We start from the raw sequence: 18,604 nt of genomic DNA, 5'->3' as shown, positions 1-18,604 counted from the left end.
ATGTTGTTACTTTTCTTAAAATTTTTATTTTAATTGTTAATTACTTTTCTTGTACTTTCCTTATTTCCTATACTCACTGGGTTATTTTCCCTGTTGGAGTCTTAGGGCTTATAGCATTTTGCTTTTCCAACTAGGGTTGTAGCTTAGCAAGTAGTATTATTAATAATAATAATAATAATAATAATAATAATAATACAGTACATACATACATACATACATACATACATACATATACCAAAGCACTTCCCCCAATGGAGGATAATATATTTGTCAAAAATTACTAAATAACAATTTACAATACGACCATCCTTACTCTTTACTCAGAATATATTCGATGACCCATCTCTTCATAATATAGAGGTGGGAATCTGTCAGAGATGTCGACACATCAAGTGACTTTGCAGAGTTCAAGACACGGCCAGATAAATTGAGAACCTCGTCGTAATCTCCGCCAGCTACGGCAAACATCAAACGACCTGTTTCAGATGCAGTGCATATGACATCACTATCTGCAAATTGAAATATACAGTATAATGAAATGAGGATGATCAATTCTCAACACTAAATAGAAAATAGCAACTCATTTTATCCAGCCCAAGGTAATATAGCAGCGTAAAAGTGAATCTTTTCATAAAAAAATAGTCCTGCAAACTTTAAAAGGGATTTTGATGTAGGAAAAATCTATTTTTGGGTGAGATAGCCATGTCGTCCTGATAGAAGTTTCTTCTGGCAACTTCTACAGTATAATATTTCTGCGATTGATATTACAAGAGAATTACCGTCAGGTATCACGGGGTTCCAACCCCCGGAAACGACTATCCGAAGATATCGTGTATAGTAAAAGAAATTACCAAGGTTCTAAGCATTATAATCTTTCCAGTTAAAAGCAAATGAACTGTTCAATGCAAGCCAAGGTAGCGTGACTTACTTATGGCGGGCTTTGATTTTGGTCCCGGTGGTGTAGCCTTCAAGAAATCTACCTGCTGATTGGCACTTAACATTGTCAATGCCGCTCCACGAGCTCTGTGCTGGTTCAAAATGGACTGGAGCTTCACATCACTGACTAAGTCACTTGTAATGATCACCACATCATCGACATTATGCTGAAATAAAAATCCAACGTTTTTTTGTCAAGATACAGTACATACATACATATACCAAGGCACTTCCCCCAATTTTGGGGGTTAGCTGATATCAAACAAATGAAACAAAAAAGGGGACCTCTCCTCTCTACTTTCCTCCCAGCCTGACAAGGGACTCAACCGAGTTCGGCTGGTACTGCTAGGGTGCCACAGCCCACCCTCCCACATTATCCACCACCGATGAAGCTTCATAACGCTGAATCCCCTACTGCTGCTACCTTCGCAGTCATCCAAGGCACCGGAGGAAGCAGCAGGGTCTACCGGAACTGCGTCACAATCGCTCGCCATTCATTCCTGTTTCTAGCACGCTCTCTTGCCTCTCTCACATCTATCCTCCTATCACCCAGAGCTTTCTTCACTCCATCCCTCCACCCAAACCTTGGCCTTCCTCTTGTACTTCTCCCATCAACTCTTGTATTTATCACCTCCTTTAGCAGACAGCCATTTTCCATTCTCTAAACATGGCCTAACCACCTCAACACATTCATATCCACTTTAGCTGCTAGCTCACCTCTTACACCCGTTCTCACCCTCACTATTTCGTTCCTAACCGTATCTACTCGAGATACACCAGCCATACTCCTTAGACACTTCACCTCCAACACATTCAATTTCTGTCTCTCCGTATATCATAAACAGAATTTAAAGCTCAGTCCTGTATTATAATTTCAAGAAAAGTCATATCTAATTGAAAATTTGTGAATACCTGCGTATATTTAGTTCCTTTAAAATTAACCAAAAAAGTATAATTTTTATTATAAAAAAAAAAATTCAGGGGTGTAAAAATGATATTTTCATTATAAAGTAAATTTTTGAATATACTTACCCGGTGAATATATAAATAGCTGACGTCTCCGATGGCCCGACAGATTCCAAAAACTCGCGAGCGATCGCCATGAAGGTTGCGGGTGTGCCCACCAGCGCCGACTATCGGCCAGATACCGCATATACTGTACTTCTCAACCACTCCAGTTCTTCTCAGTCCGCTGGGTCTCTATCGGGGAGGAAGGGAGGGCCTTTAATATTATATATTCACCAGGTAAGTATATTCAAAAATTTATTTTATAATGAAAATATCATTTTTAAATATTAAACTTAGCCGGTGAATATATAAATAGCTGATTCACACCCATGGTGGTGGGTAGAGACCAGTATTAATACAATAAAGGCGTATATGCTCAAGAGTTTTTTGACAAATATTTCATAAAAAACCAACTTAAGTATAGGTACCTGGTAAGGAAGCTGACTCTGATGATTACTCTGCCTCATTAGTCCGCTTTCCTCACGAAGCCCAGCCATCCTCTCAGGATGCTGAAAGACTCCCAGGAGCTGTTATATCCAGGGCGAACACCCCTATAACAGGACCTCATCAATACCCTTAATCTGGGCGCTCTCAAGAAACAACATTTGACCACTCGCCAAACCAAAAAGATTGCGAAAGACTTCTTAGTCTTCCGTACAACCCAAGACAAGATTAAAAACATTTCAAGAGAAGATTAAAAGGATATCGGGATTAAGGGAATGTAGTGGTAGAACCCTCACCCACTACTGCACTCGCTGCAACGAATGGACCCAGTGTGTAGCAGTCCTCATAAAGAGTCTGGACGTCTTTTAAGTAAAATGAAGCGAACACTGACTTGCTCCTCCAAAAGGTCGCGTCCATAATACTTCGAAGAGATCTGTTTCGCTTAAAAGCCACCGAAGTCGCTATTGCTCTCACTTCGTGAGTCTTGACCTTAAGCAAACTACGATCTTTCTCACTTAAATGAGAATGTGCCTCCCGGATTAAAAGTCTAACAAAGTACGATAACGCATTCTTTGACATGGGTAATGAGGGCTTCTTAATGGAGCACCATAAAGCCTCAGAACAACCTCGTAATGGTTTAGTTCTAGCCAAGTAAAACTTAAGAGCTCTAACGGGGCACAGCACTCTTTCAACTTCGTTACCTACGATCTCTGAAAGACTAGGTATTTCAAAACATTTAGGCCAAGGACGAGACGGAAGTTCGTTCTTGGCCAAAAAACCAAGTTGAAGAGAACAAATCGCTTTATTCGTCGAGAAGCCGATGTTCTTACTAAAAGCATGGATCTCACTGACCCTTTTAGCCAAGCCAAGCTCACCAAAAAAAGTGTCTTGAGGGTAAGATCCTTCAGGGAGGCTGAATTTAACGGCTCAAACCTGTCGGACATTAGGAACTGTAGGACCACGTCTAAGTTCCAAGCAGGAGTTGAAATACGACGCTCCTTAGAGGTCTCGAAAGACTTAAGGAGGTCTTGGAGATCTTTGTTATTTGAAAGATCCAAGCCTCTATGTCTGAAGACAGAAGCCAACATGCTTCTGTAGCCTTTAATGGTGGGAGCAGAGAGGGAGCGAACATTTCTCAGATGCAGGAGAAAATCCGCAATCTGCGCTACAGAGGTACTGGATGAGGAAATAGAGGAGGAATTGCACCAATCTCTATATACCTCCCACTTCGACTGGTAGACCTTGATAGTAGATGATCTCCTAGCCCTCGCGATCGCCCTGGCTGCCTCCTTCGAAAATCCTCGAGCTCTTGAGAGTCTTTCGATAGTCTGAAGGCAGTCAGACGAAGCGCGGGGAGGCTTTGATGAAGTCTCTTTATGTGAGGCTGCCGTAAGAGATCCATCCGTAAAAGCAGACTCCTTGGGACGTCTACCAGCCATAGAAGTACCTCTGTGAACCACTCTCTCGCGGGCCAGAGGGGAGCAACCAACGTCAACCTTGTCCCTTCGTGAGAGGCGAACTTCTGCAACACCTTGTTGAGGATCTTGAACGGCGGAAATGCGTAAGCGTCCAGGTGAAACCAGTCCAACAGAAAGGCATCTATGTGGGCCGCCTCTGGATCTGGGACTGGAGAGCAATAAGTCGGGAGCCTTTTGGTCAGCGGCGAACAGCCATCCGATGACTGCAAGTGGTCAGAGCTGCCCCAATGGCTACAGCCAGGATGCTGGACCTGTCCTGAAGGGACTGACTTGCGCTTTAAGGGCCTAGAAACCTTGCGCTAAGGTTTCTTATGCGACAAGTCGTCGGAGGACGAGGAGAACTTAGTCTCACCCGTTTTATGGTAAGGACGTTCTTGATGAGAAACGTCTGATACCAAAGAGGGAACGTCTGTACGTCGGTTTACACCTCTCGCCCCCTTAAGTCCTACGACATTACTTCTCCCTGGTGCAGGGGAGCCTGAAAGAGGTCTCGGACTAGGGGAGCGACAAGCACGAACAGACGAACCCTCGGCCGCAACACTAAACACATTTTGCGCACTTTCCACTTTACCACTTAAATTTTCTGCTTTACCACTTTGACACTTCAACAACTTAACATCGGACATAAGCTGGTTCCTGTCCGAGGCTAAGGATTCAACCTTTTCACCTAATGCTTGAATCGCTAAAAACATATTGCGCATTGAAGGTTCATGAGTGCCAACAGAGGGTTCAGGAACTACCACTACAGGGGAAGGATTAGGTTCAGGGGCATGGGAGGAGGAAAATTCCAAAGATCTAGATGAGCTTCTCCTCACCCTATCTCTTTCGAGCTTACGAGTATACTTTTCATACTCAAGCCACTCGAATTCCGACAAGACCACGCACTCCTCACACCGATCTCCTAATTGGCAGGATTTACCCCGGCAATTAGAACAAACAGTATGAGGGTCGATAGAAGCCTTGGGAAGACGTTTGTTACAATCTCTCGCACACTTGCGATATACAGGAGAAGGGTCAGCCATTATGAACAACCAGAGAAAATCCAAATTAAAGCCAAGTTCATCAACAAGAAACACAAGCCAAAAAAGGGTTTCAAGAGTTTTATTGAAGAAACACACCACACAGCGAAAGCCAATAAAACAACCAAAACAAAGTACTTCACCAATTCGGTGAACTGGAGTGGTTGAGAAGTATATGCGGTATCTGGCCGATAGTCGGCACTGGTGGGCACACCCGCAACCTTCATGGCGATCGCTCGCGAGTTTTTGGAATCTGTCGGGCCGTCGGAGACGTCAGCTATTTATATATTCACCGGCTAAGTTTAATATTTAAAACTGGTAATTTACAATAACCTTAACCTTGCACTCGGTGTTTCCCAGTCACACCCAACAAAAGCAGAGGAGAAAATCTCCTACCCAGTCAAACTCAAAATTTCTTAGTCATTTTAAATGGTTACAACTCAATTTCTATACAATCTGACACTGCTGACAGAAATAAGAGACCAGAGGCAGGCTGTATACAATAAATACAATACATTAATGAATTTCTAACAAAAAGAAAATAAATTTTGTTTTGCTATAAACTTCTTACTATAATTAGGCCTATAAACAGCCTGAATAGCAGCTTACAAGGGATGGCCTCTTATCAACTCATTTAGGAGTGATTGTTTAAAAACTTTAGTCATTATCTCTGGAAAGAAGAAATATGAAAACCATAAACTTGACCAACATCAAGGAGCAATGAGTAAGAACGTAACTTTGCTGCCAGGCATATTGTTTTATGTTCATTATAATCCATTGCCAATAAACAACATGTTGTAAACACTTAAAACTTTTTTCAAATAGCATATAAGTACAGTAAATACACCAGAATTCTGAGATGAAATAAAAAGATTATATATTGTGATGTAATCAATACGAGTCCGATAAACAGGCAGTATGATAAGATCTTAATAGGGTTTACCCCTCAGCCACAATTGGTCCAATAGCATTTACATCTAAATATTTCTGTGTTGAGAGCCCTTTAGTAAAACCTAACTAGTCATGGGAGCTCCCCAAGATAAAAAAAAAAAAAAAAAAAAAAAAGGATTACAGAGGAAACATTTATACAATCAATCCCATAATCAGAACAAATTCGAAAAATCGCAACATTAGAATAGGTCACGCTAGTATGTACCGGTAGTCATCAAGAAGGAAGGTATGAATACAGCAATGTGACCAACTGGTAAGGATCAAAATAATAAATTCTATCATTTTCTTATTTCATATATATTTTTTTTATATTTGCTGAGTCAAATCACACTGTTCCAGGGGAAGGAAAAAATGAAGTGAAATGGGAATAAGAATTGACTTGAGCTGGGAATAATCTTTTAAAATATTATAAGTCTGTAAACAATTCAGTATTCTTTTAAAATGTATATGCAGTTAAAAAAGACACAGAACACATCATGTACATGACAAAAAAATCAAGAGCTTACTTTAATTTTTGCCGAAATGTGTCTCAGTGAATCAGCAGTCCCAGGATCATCAGCAGTGTTCACCGTTGTTATGTCCAGGTTCAACTTCAGATCATACTGCTCTACCAATTTCCTCATCCTCTGCTCTGCACCACTACTCACAACCACTGTTGCCTCTGAAACGTATTTAAAATGACTTTTATAGGTATTTCCCACTTGTACTTAGTCTCTGTCGGATAATCCCTCTACTCCACCAGTGAAATTTCTTCATCTTATCAGTCAGAAAAACTCTTAAATACCCCAGTGAACAAAATCTTAAACTCTTAAATACCTCAGTGAACAAAATCTATCATTCTTTGCATGCAGAGCAAAGGGAGGCCTAGAAAGACAACTGATTAGAAATAGTAAGAATAATTCCAATTTTTGCATTCGCAGGAGACATATTTTACCAACCCTATGCTGATTTAATGCTAATAAACGGGATGGTGTATAACTTCTTCGTCATTTTATTTGAAAGAGGATTCACAACTGTTGTAATGTATATGAGTAACTTTGATAAGCCATTTGTATCTTTCAGTTATCTTTGTAACCTAAGATGTGCTAGTCAACATCAACCAGACTTTCCTTGCGATGACCATAATGATATAACTGAACTTTTTAGCCAAAATTATAAGCTATTTGAAAAAAAATTATATCAAACTACTGTTTAAGATTCAACAGTAAATGAGCAATACACGATATGAAACGTTGAATACTCTGAACGAACAAGATATAACGACAGTGGTGGTCTTGTAGAGAGTGGGGTTCCCCTGCTGTATGGGACCGGAAAAGCAGCCGTCAAAGTAAGTAAAGTAAGTAAGAAGAATGTAGTCCTCGCCCTAAAATGTTTTGTGTTGTTGAAGCCCCTTCCCCCAGAGTTCCTCAGATGTTAATACTATAATAATAATATGACTCAATCTTGCTAATCCTCTTAAATGAAGTACAACAAAACATTAAAAACCAAAACCACACTCTATACAAATAATTTTTGTGATTATGGCTACGTAATTTGCCTTAAAATAAAGTATAAACTAAATATAATCATATAGTTTCTTATAGCTAATAATTCTAGTAATAACAATGTACAGTATTAGGAAATTTAATCAAAGAAACTTGAAAAAAAAAAAAAATCATTCTCAATGCAAGCCACTGAACTAATCAGGACATGACTATAACAAATCATCTAAAATTAACATTCATCACCTCAGATAATAATGTGTATCTTTAAAAGTGAACAAACAAGTACTGTACTGAAATGCAATTTTAATTTATACTTTAACCCTTTTAACACCAATGGACATACTGGTACGTTTCACAAAACTCATCCCTTTACCTCCATGGACGTACTGGTACGTCCTTGCAAAAAATGACATTCGAAGATAATTTGTATTTTTCCTAACCATACAAACCTTAGCTATTTACAAAGGGTTACCTTTTAGCGTAGCTGAAATGGCGAGCCATTAGAATTTAACGAGGGTGTATTACCCCCGCGCTAGTTAGCGGGGGGTAGGGGAGTGGTAGCTAGCTACCCCTCCTCCCCCTCACACACAGGTGAATACTCACTTTCACTTAGAGGTAGGACTTGTCTTGGGGGACAGGGCTGGCGGGCAAATATGTGTAAATAGCTAAGGTTTGTATGGTTAGGAAAAATACAAATTATCTTCGAATTTGTCATTTGTTCCGTAACCGAAATACAAACTACGCTATTTACAAAGGGTGACTTACCCCTTAGGAAGGGTGGAAAGTCCCAAGCCATACTGGCTTTGGCTTTACCCGGGGACTCAGAATCCGAGTGAGTCGCACTCGAGAAAAGGAGTCCCTGCACCTCACAAGTTCCTTGCTCCGCAAGGAACCATGTGGCCTACGTAAGCTTGTGTGTGAAGGAAGAAGTGTGACCCGTCCTAGGCAGTTGACCTGGAGTTCCAGAAGGAACTCTGGGTTAGGACGTTCCCAATACCACCTCGTCAGGGTATGGGGGACCCGACAGTATTGACTCAATACTCGGAACACAAGGAAGCATGGTTTACCTGCAGAGGTTCGAGGTCAGCTATGCAGAGACCAGGATGCTGCTTCCCCGTAGAGGGGATGATGAAGAAAGAAGTAAGGGCCAGACATACTTCTTTCGTTCATGCAGACTAAAACCTGATAACAATGCCCTCAACCTTCTTCTACCTGTCCAAAAAGGAGCCTGAGGTTAGACCAGCTGTTGTGTAGCCACCACAGAGCGATAGAAAACGTATCGAGACTCCTGTGGGTCACGCCCTGCAGGAAGCGGGCTGCGAAGGTCATTAGACGCTTCCAGACTCCAGCTTGTAGCACCTGCGTCACAGAGTAGTATTACTCGAAGGCGAGGGACGTTGCGATGTATCCAACATCGTGCTGTAGGGCGACGTGACGGGGGAGGGTCTGGAGACAGGTCGAGATGAATGTCCTTGAGTCCGGGCTGAAGAGGTATACTGGTGACTCTCCCCCCATGTCCTCCTTGTGCTCCCAAATCGGCTGCAACTGAGGACAAACTGCAGCTGTTCCCAGCGCTAACCTCTCGATTCCTTTACTGGCAAGAAAGAGAAGGTCTTGGGACATCAGATACATAATGGAGACTCGAAATCTTGAAAGAATCGGACCGAAGGGCCGGGACCCCCAGATTCTGAGTCTAGCCAACAACTCAGGAGCGAGCCTGAATGTTGCCTTCCCCTCTTCCTTAGAAAGGGGGGAGTCGTAAGAGACCAAGAAGATTGCTTACACACTGGCTGTGGCCAGAGTGAGCAGGAGACCCAAGGCGGAATACAATCCGAGGCCTGTCGTAAAGGGTCTTGAGAAGATCTCTTAAAGGACTAAAAGTCCGAGCCATGCTCCAAGTTGGAGGTCTTCCTCCGACTAGGTCAGGGAAGATCGTAGCTTCGCATGAGCGAGGATAGATCCAGCGGGCAGGAAAAAGTTATTCCTTTAAACCTGAAGGTCAGGGAAAGGCTGAGCGACAGGCTCCATTGCCGAGAGCGGAAAGGAGTTTCCTCCCGCCGAAAGGCAATAAGACCGTTATTGCTGGAGAAGAGGCCTCAAGGGAAGAGGTATATCTCCCACGGCACCAACCACCTTAGACTCTTCACTTTGCCTGGGAGACCCCTGTGGATGACTATCGCAGATGACGCGAACTCCGTACCGCGACTGTAGCGGGTTGTCTCTTCTTGAGGAGGAAGCGTAGTGTCTCCAGGCATGAAGCCGAAGCAACGCCCCGGTTCGGGAGAGATGTCGCAGTGTGGTTGCTTGAGTAGTCTGCGCCGTGGGAGAAGCTCTCCCGGGAGTTCCATCAGGGGAAGCAGAGGGTCCAGAAACCGTTCTGCGCATAGTCCCAGTGGAGCTCTCCCATTGAAAGGTTGACAGACAACCTGGTCTTGTTGAGACCCATTGTCCACAGACAAAAAGGAGGGAAGACGCAGGCGTCGAAGTTGTCCCACCATCACCGGAATGCATCTTGCCAGAGTCTCGGGGTCTGAGACTGGGGGGAAGAATAGAGGAAGCTTGAGGTTCCAAGCTGTCGCGATCAGGTCCCCCAGACCAGCACTTGCTGGTTACCCAAGGTCAAAGATCCCCAGGTACACTCTCTCTACGAGGCTCTGCTCGGATAGTCTGAGAGAACATTCCCCTGCCTGGAATGAGAGAGCCGATGGTGGTATTGAGAGAATCTCAATCATCCCGGTATCTCTACTGCAAGATGTGAAGGTGTGAAAATGCGTCCCCTGCTGGTTAGAATACGCCAGAATCATGAAGTCGACGCGCACGGGGCGACTCGGCAGGAGCTGTAGGATCTGTAGAGGGGCCAGACTAAGGCCCCTAAGCCTGCCTGAATGATGGAGAGGTATCCTTCAGGTCTTGACCATAGGCCTGGACCGGAACATGCCCCCCCCCCCCCCCCCTTTCCTTTGACGAGTCCGAGAACCGCATCAAGAATGTGGGGAAAGGACGAGAATATCCACTACCATCAAGAGGCTCCATAGGTCAACACCCATTGCAGGTCTAATAGTTCCGCTGGTCCCATAGGGCCAGGGAGTCCGGTTAAACATTGCCTGAAGCCACCGGAACTTGGATCGCCCCACATGGAACTTATCCTGAGGCGACCGTTCGGACTATAGACGGGTCAATGAGGACAGGAGAACTAGGAAACGTTCCAAGGTAGGGCTGAAAGCTCTGCTTGACTGAGAACAGGTACTGCGACTCTCCTCAGTCTTGCCACAGTCAACCGAAAGGAAGGCTCGGAGGATGTGGTAACAGAATCTGGCGTCCCCAGGTGGTCACCCATCCAAGTACCGACGTTGCTTAACCTCGCTGGACGGACGAGAAGCGGGGTTTCCAACGTGGTAAGGCCGTTGACTCAATATCATGGCCAGATACTCCAGATGTTGAGGCAGAGGAAGAGAAGGCTCCAAGCAAAATACCATGAGCCCACACTCATGGTAAGCATCCGGAAGCTTGTCCCGGCGCTGAAGAAGGTCGAACCCGAGCCTACCGGAGTTGACCAGCCCTCCAAACAGCAGAGGAGGCGGAAGCCTGCACCTGAGCGGCCAAGAGGAAGGCAGGGAGAGTTCTCTGGGGAAACAAACCTGCTATGCCACGGCGGGATAGCCACACTGCATCATAAGCAGGAATACTTGCAGTCTAGGCTGAATTCGACGAGCACCCTGGAAGATGGATGGAATGGAAACTGAAAGTACCCGTCCTTCCGATCCAGGGTTTAAGGAGTCCTGTCGCCTCGTTACCAGTCTGATCGATTCTGCTGGTCTACGCTGGCCGAAGTTTGTTCGACAAACTTGATCAGGGCTGAGAGGTCGACTACGGACATCCCCTCTCAGATCCTTCCTTACAAGAAAGGATCGACTGAGGGGGCCAGGGGTGAAGCCGTCGATGATCCTAAGGAAGACCTTCGCCTAAGGTATGGATCATTCTGCCCAACCGGGCAACTCTGCTGACGCTATGGCATAGAGGTTCAGAGACACTGAATTCGCTGACAGAGACGGCAGGCGCGATATCCTTGGCCAATCACAGAGATTGTGCGGGAATGGGCATCGGGAAGCTGTCATTCGGATGAGTAACCTTAAGCATCCTCCCAGCGAAAAACCTGCAATCCTAGAGTTCGTGAACTCCTTTTAGGACTATGCCCCCCTGGGGGAGTCTCCCGTGCCATCTGTTCCTGACAGGAGGAAACTGCAATTGGACACCTTGTCCCAGTTGTCGTAGCCGATAACTTAGGCCGACGTGGTTGAAAGAAAAGGGCGCTGGAGCCCTGCAGAGTCTGGAAGAAAGCGCCTTGGAGGAGTGAAACTGGAAGTCGATTTCCTTCGCACAGCAACTGTCTAAGTCTCTGTCCTTGGGCACAAACAAACTCTTCTCAAGGATGGAAGGGTGTCTGAGGTCGTCGACCTCCACAGATGAGACGCCCGAAGGAAGCCCTCAGTCAGCGCGTCCAGATGGTATAACATCGAGCTTGTCCGCAAGTAGATACTTAACGACGAAAGGCCAAGGAACCTGAGCTCGAGAGGAGGAAAGTACCCCTGATCTTCCTGTAGCTTCCTTGAACCAAACCTCGGGCCGTAACCGAGGAGGGAAAGAACATGGTAAGCTCCCAGAGGAAGAGGTAAGCAGTCACCCCTTTGTCCGATGGAGAAATCTCGAACGGAAAGCCCCCCCGCCAAAAATCCTTCCAGGGAATGACGGGGAAGGGCTAACCCAGGTTCAGGAAAGAGGAGTGTTGCTCAGATCTCCCTTAAGTTTCTCCTATTCTTGCAAGTGCCATGCTCTGCGTTTACGGGGTGAGGCCGTGTTCTGGAAATACGCTCCAGAAGAACTCGCCAGGCTAGCCATGCTGCGAAAACCCCATTGGGAATCGTGGTCGCAATCGCCCTGGAGCTCGCGCGACGGAAAATCAAAGATTTTCGCGTGGGTGAACGTGGAAGCGCCCATGCGCGGTAACGCAAACGAAGGTGAGCGAAGGAGCGCAGAAGGAGGGCGAGCGTGGTAGGAAGGGCGAGAGCTGGTGGTCGGCGAGCGATAACCCATAGACGAGCAATGGATACTGCAAGAAATAAGCCGACGTTTGTGCGAAGAAACACTGTAGGTTCGCGCGACGGAACACCATCCGTCCGCGCGATGGAAAAACCGTTGGTTCGTGCGTGGGCGAACATTGGAGAGCATGGGCGCGGACGCGCATGAGCGTAGACGTGCAGGCACGTGGGCGTGTGGGCGCGCAGGCGAGTGGTCGCGCGGGCGCACAGGCGAGCGGTCGCGCGGGCTAGCGGTCGCGCGGGCTAGCGGTCGCGCGGGCGAGCGGTCGCGCAGGCGAGCGGTCGTGAGGGTGGGCAGGTGGATGAAAGCGAGTCCGAGGCGGCGAACGCAAGCGTTAGCACGATTGCGAGGAAACGCGCTGCCGCGTGGGTGAGGAAGACCGCTGGCGATATGGATCAACAAGCGATCGGTGGTGAGCTGGTGAGCGCTAACGCGCAGGTTGGCGATGGCGCGTTGTGTTATGCCGACGCGATGGTCGAGCAGCATGCGCAGGTGAGCGATCGTGCGTTGGCGAGCAGTATGCGAAGGTGAGCAATCGCGAGCAGCATGTGCAGGAGGGCGATCGCGCGATGGTGATCAGCATGCGCCGGGTCGCGCGATGGTGATCAGTATGCGCAGGGTCGCGGGATGGTGATCAGCATGCCAGGGTCGCGCGATGGCGATCAGCATGCGCAACGATCAGCATCCGCAGTTGAGGGTCGCGCGATGGCGATCAGCATCCGCAGTTGAGGGTCGCGCGATGGCGATCAGCATCCGCAGTTGAGGGTCGCGCGATGGCGATCAGCATCCGCAGTTGAGGGTCGCGCGATGGCGATCAGCATCCGCAGTTGAGGGTCGCGCGATGGCGATCAGCATCCGCAGTTTGAGGGTCGCGCGATGGCGATCAGCATCCGCAGTTGAGGGTCGCGCGATGGCGATCAGCATCCGCAGTTGAGGGTCGCGCGATGGCGATCAGCATGCGCAGGTGAGCTAGTAGCTGGCGAACCATGTTCCCTCAGAAGTGTTGGAGAACGTTGGCGTGCCGGCTGTAACACACGCGGGCGATCCGGAGATCGCCGAGAGACAGGTGATCGCTGGCGAGCTGATGATCGCTGACGAGCAGAAGGCTACGCGTGGAAGCCTGCGCATAGAAGAAGAGTCCTTGACCCCGACCTGAACCGAAGTTCTAGATCGCGAGGGCGAACGTGGGCGCACAGGGCGCGTAACAGGAACCAACAGGAACAGCAGGGATGATCATCTTGAAAGCGCTGACGAACAGGAGAGCGCTGATGAGCAGAAGAGTGCCTGTGTGCTAACACTGAGCAGGAGCAGGAGAGAACACAGCAGAAGGGCGCGCAGGGAAACCCTGACACGCAAGGGAAGAAAACCCGTGGGGGCAACCCTTTGGCCCAAAGGGATCGTTGTCCGCCGAGAGACTGATGTCCGTCGGAAGACCGCTGTCCGTCGGGAAGACCGTTGTCCGTCGGGAAGACCGTTGCCCGTCGGAAGACGAGATCAGACTGCTGTCCATCTGCACCAAGGCGGAAGATCGAGAAAAAGGAGTTGTAGGCTGCAAACGGAGATCCAAAAAGGCGCCTCAAGCACCCTTATAAGGAGATGAGAGGCCCTTACGAAGAGGCGGACGGTGGGCCTTACGGCGAGGGAGGCCAACAGCAACAGAAGAAACCTCCGAAGAGGAGTCTCTATGAGTGTACTCTCTCGCGAACGAAAGAGAAACACTTCGTGGAAGAGACTGGTCAGCCAGTGACCTAAAAGGAGCAATCCTCCGAAGAGGAGCTCCTGCAGTTGCCCAGCCCCTTGAGCGAAACTGCAGGTGCGACCGCTCAGCACCAAGAGCATAGTCGCACAAAAAAAAGGCAAGAGAAGAACCCCCCAAAAGGGGAAAAACTCAAGCCTGGACAGGAAAAACTTTCCTCGGAAGGAAAGTTATCCGCCCAAGGAGGCAAGCCTCCTGAGAGTTCTAAAATGAACTGGAGAGCTGTCCGTCGTCACGGGAGTACTTCCAGTAGAAGGAGACACGCCCCTGACGAAAATACTAGGGGGGAGGCAGCAACAGCCGAATCCCCAGGACTCAACAGACAGCTCACACCGTTGCCATATTACAGAAACGAACTAGATCGGTAACTGTAAAAAAATAAAACAAATAATATTAGTACACATTCATTCCCCCGGGAAGGCTCCGAAGAGGAATCCCGAGGGAAAGGAACAAGAATTACCCAACAGGCACGTGCCCTCACAACCACTTACACTCACGGAAGGAGAGCTGTAACCAAAACAGAATTATAACAATTATAATTATGTAACTATGTAATTATGTAATTTAAAAATGAATGAACACTAAAGAAAGAACGAAAACCCCGAAAGGAATCGTTCTACAAGCTGAAAAACAAAAAACAACTACAATTATATTCATAACTAATTGAGACAAACGTACGGCGTAGCAACCCCCCCACGGAAAGGAAGCTACAAGGGCGTAGTAACACGTAGTAAAAGGGTGAACGACCTCAAGAGAGAGAGAGAGAAAGACATGTCAAACTCGATCGCCACCCATAAAATTACGCCGTGGTGGCCTAACTGCCGAGGACTCCACGAAGATATCGTACACTACACACACAAATCTGAAAAGGAAACTTACTTATTTCTATACTCAAATATATATACAAACATGAAAACATGTTTACATATATATTGAGTAAATGAAAAGTAAGCGATTAAGTAAAGACAAAACAAACAATGGCTGCCAAGAGAGGACCAAGACAGAGACGTCTGTCACAGTCCGAGCCAAAAGTGAAAGTGAGTATTCACCTGTGTGTGAGGGGGAGGAGGGGTAGCTAGCTACCACTCCCCTACCCCCCGCTAACTAGCGCGGGGGTAATACACCCTCGTTAAATTCTAATGGCTCGCCATTTCAGCTACGCTAAAAGGTAACCCTTTGTAAATAGCGTGGTTTGTATTTCGGTTACGGAACAAACTGCTATTTACATTTTTTTTTGCATATTTTTTATAACTTTATGAGAAACTTCAGGCATTTTCCAAAAGAATGAGACCAACCTGACCTCTCTATGATGAAAATTAAGGCTGTTAGAGCAATTTAAAAAAATATATATAGCAAAATGTGCTTGAAAAAAAAAAAGCCTGGGGGTTAAGGGTTGGAAAGTTCCAAATGCCCTGGGGGTAAAAGGGTTAAATAAATAATTTAAATACTGTATCACAAAAATGTTACCCATAAATCCAGCTTCCTGTAGAAGATGCAAAGGATAGCAAACCATTGGAAGTGTCCCCAAAGGCAGCAAACACTTAGGATTGTGATTTGTTAAGGTGGTCATCCTCATTCCTGGACCCGCAGCTAAAACGATGGCTTGTGCTTCCAACCGCATTTTGCTCTGAAAGGCAAACATATAATTTTTAAGTACCCAGGACATCATCAGACAGCATTAGGCTGCATAACATAAAATGATTGATGATGATGATGATGATTACTTGCTAAGCTACAACCCTAGTTGGAAACGCAGGATTGATGATGATGATTACTTGCTAAACTACAACCCTAGTTGGAAAAGCAGGATTGATGATGATGATTACTTGCTAAACTACAACCCTAGTTGGAAAAGCAGGATTGATGATGATGATTACTTGCTAAACTACAACCCTAGTTGGAAAAGCAGGATTGATGATGATGATTACTTGCTAAACTACAACCCTAGTTGGAAAAGCAGGATTGATGATGATGATTACTTGCTAAACTACAACCCTAGTTGGAAAAGCAGGATTGATGATGATGATTACTTGCTAAGCTACAACCCTAGTTGGAAAAGCAGGATTGATGATGACGATTACTTGCTAAGCTACAACCCTAGTTGGAAAAGCAGGATTGATGATGATGATTACTTGCTAAACTACAACCCTAGTTGGAAAAGCAGGATGCTATAAGCCCAGGGGCTCCAATAGGGAAAATACACCAGTGAGGAAAGGAAACAGGGAAAAATAAAATATTTCATTAAAACAGATATTTCTTATATAAACTATAAAAACTTTAACAAAACAAGAGGAAGATTAGATAGAATTGTGTGCTTGAGTGTACCCTCAAACAAGAGATCTCTAGCCAAGACAGTAGGTATTACATCTTTCATTGCAATAAATGATATAAATTAAGAGTAAATAAAGTAGAAATGAATATGCTGTAGGATTCAAGCAGCAAGTCGAGAGAAAATACATAAAAAGTCATTGGATATACCATCATACTAACATATATCAAACCTTACCCAAGTATTAGCACTACTAAACATAAAAATCTAACGTTCCTTCCTAACCCATTCAAGATGCCTTGCCCTTATTCATAGGGAGAGCTATGACCCTGACCCAAAATGGCCCTACATACTTAGAATAACCTACGTTTCAATAATCAACGTACTATACATCGAAGTATATCTGAACAGCGCACGAGTAAAGATATACGGTAACTATTGCATACAACTATGTATAGCAATAGAAATTAGAATTGTTTTTTACGTTATTTACGGGTAGAAACATTAAAGTAGTACGAACAAAGGAGCTTTGCATCTAATAGTAAAGGGATTATGATAATTACAGTATTATATTATAAAGTTGGGAGCCTTCATATAACGACAGACAGGACCTCTTGCGTGCATAGAACACCACTTGAGCTAACCTACAAGCCGTGCCCTTACCTACTTAACTGATGGGGGCTCGCGCCCACCGCAAACCCCCTTCGGGATGTATGTATGAAAGCGGCCACCTATATGTATTATTATGTCTAGCTTAGAATACGGCAGTGTAAGGGGGGTCGCAGCGGGCGTTAGCCACCCGATTAGGTAAGGACACGGCTTGTAGGTTAGGTTAGGGGGGGAAAGTTTAGGTTAGTTGATGTCCACTCTTAATGAACGCGCGAGGAACTGGCCGCTGATGTACAAAGGCTCCCCCCTTCGACTGCCCTATTCTTAAAAGATAGGGTTGAAAATATGCGTTACGAGGCATGACTGTCATCATACATACACCCCTGAAGTTGAGAGGAGGATAGGGCTAATCAATAAAGAACCAGGAATACAGTTTAAGCAGTAGTAAAAATACATTTAATATAACTTTTTAGACATTTATCAACTACGGAATTGTCCTGCAGAATTCACCTACGTCACGTAGGGTAGGATAATTTTAGTAGCCTAAGGTATAGCATGCAACAAACTGATCCATATGTTAGCTTCTTTCATATATCTTACTGGTTTATAGTATTAACAATTTTAAACTTACCTGGGTTATTACAACACTGTAACACTGAAAAATACAAATATTATCACACTGGAACTTTATTATTTACGTTTTGTTTGCCAATTTTCTAAATGACAATTACAGAAATCAGTTTATGGCCCTATGTTTGGTAGCATCTTTGTAACTGCACCTCTTACTCTGCTCTTATGAATCATGTGTTAAAATAATTTTTTTAAGTATTATTTCTTATAACTAATAGCTTTTTTCTGTGTTGATTTACGCATTAAATCTGTGTGACCTTCAATTTCGCTCATGTAATATCTACTATCGTGTGGTTCCATGATATTTTCAATAGAGGAAAATATCAGGCCAGCATTCATACATTGAAAAACTATTAAACATTACGTTATAAAACTGAAATCTAGAGCCTCATTTGTAAATAGCCTTCTTAAAGAGTTTATAATATTAGCTGCATTGATGGTAACACTGTCTTTAAACCAAGAATTGTGTCCAAGATTCAAAATAATGGTTAAATGGATGATGCAACTTTCCGACAAAATTATTATATTTGTTCTCATTCCTCTATATCCTCTTCTGAATCTTCTGTTCCATTTTTATCATCATCTATAGTCGCCTCTCTTTCTCTAGCGACTACTGGCGGAGTAATTGAAACCGCAGTGTTGAATTCACTATTTATTCGTTGTGATCAAACCTGGGGACATGGACAATACGCGAGTTAGTATCATTACAAATTGACATGTTATTGATCTAAAATCAATGTGTCAGACAATGAATAACACGATGATTTGTATGTTGATCGTTATAGCCTCCTCTAACTTATAGTTGTTAATGTATTAACATATTACATAATTGTGTACAACATTACACATACACGATGCGGTATTGTGGTAGTTTTGGAGATTGCTCTACGGTGTGTATTCTCTGCAAATTCTCGTTCATAACT

The 18,604-nt window shown here is 45.0% G+C and overlaps 1 protein-coding gene across 1 annotated transcript in view; it reads right to left on the bottom strand.

Annotated features, from left to right (window-relative positions):
* Positions 1–17,842, bottom strand: part of LOC137642811 (translation initiation factor eIF2B subunit gamma-like) — a 55,592-nt gene extending 37,750 nt beyond the window's left edge. The window contains exons 1-5 of the mRNA XM_068375689.1: positions 17,683–17,842; positions 15,641–15,800; positions 6,343–6,497; positions 929–1,103; positions 314–509 (exon numbers count right to left, since the gene is read on the bottom strand). Of these exons, the coding sequence (XP_068231790.1) occupies positions 314–509; positions 929–1,103; positions 6,343–6,497; positions 15,641–15,794 (680 nt within the window). The 5' untranslated portion in view covers positions 15,795–15,800; positions 17,683–17,842. The remainder of the gene's footprint in view (positions 1–313; positions 510–928; positions 1,104–6,342; positions 6,498–15,640; positions 15,801–17,682) is intronic.
* Between the last annotated feature and the right edge of the window lie 762 nt (positions 17,843–18,604).

Source organism: Palaemon carinicauda, chromosome 6, assembly GCF_036898095.1.
Source record: "Palaemon carinicauda isolate YSFRI2023 chromosome 6, ASM3689809v2, whole genome shotgun sequence".
In the NCBI taxonomy this organism is placed as follows: Eukaryota; Metazoa; Arthropoda; class Malacostraca; order Decapoda; family Palaemonidae; genus Palaemon; species Palaemon carinicauda.
Note: the sequence above shows the minus strand (reverse complement) of the source record. Positions and strands in the feature narration are given on the sequence as shown.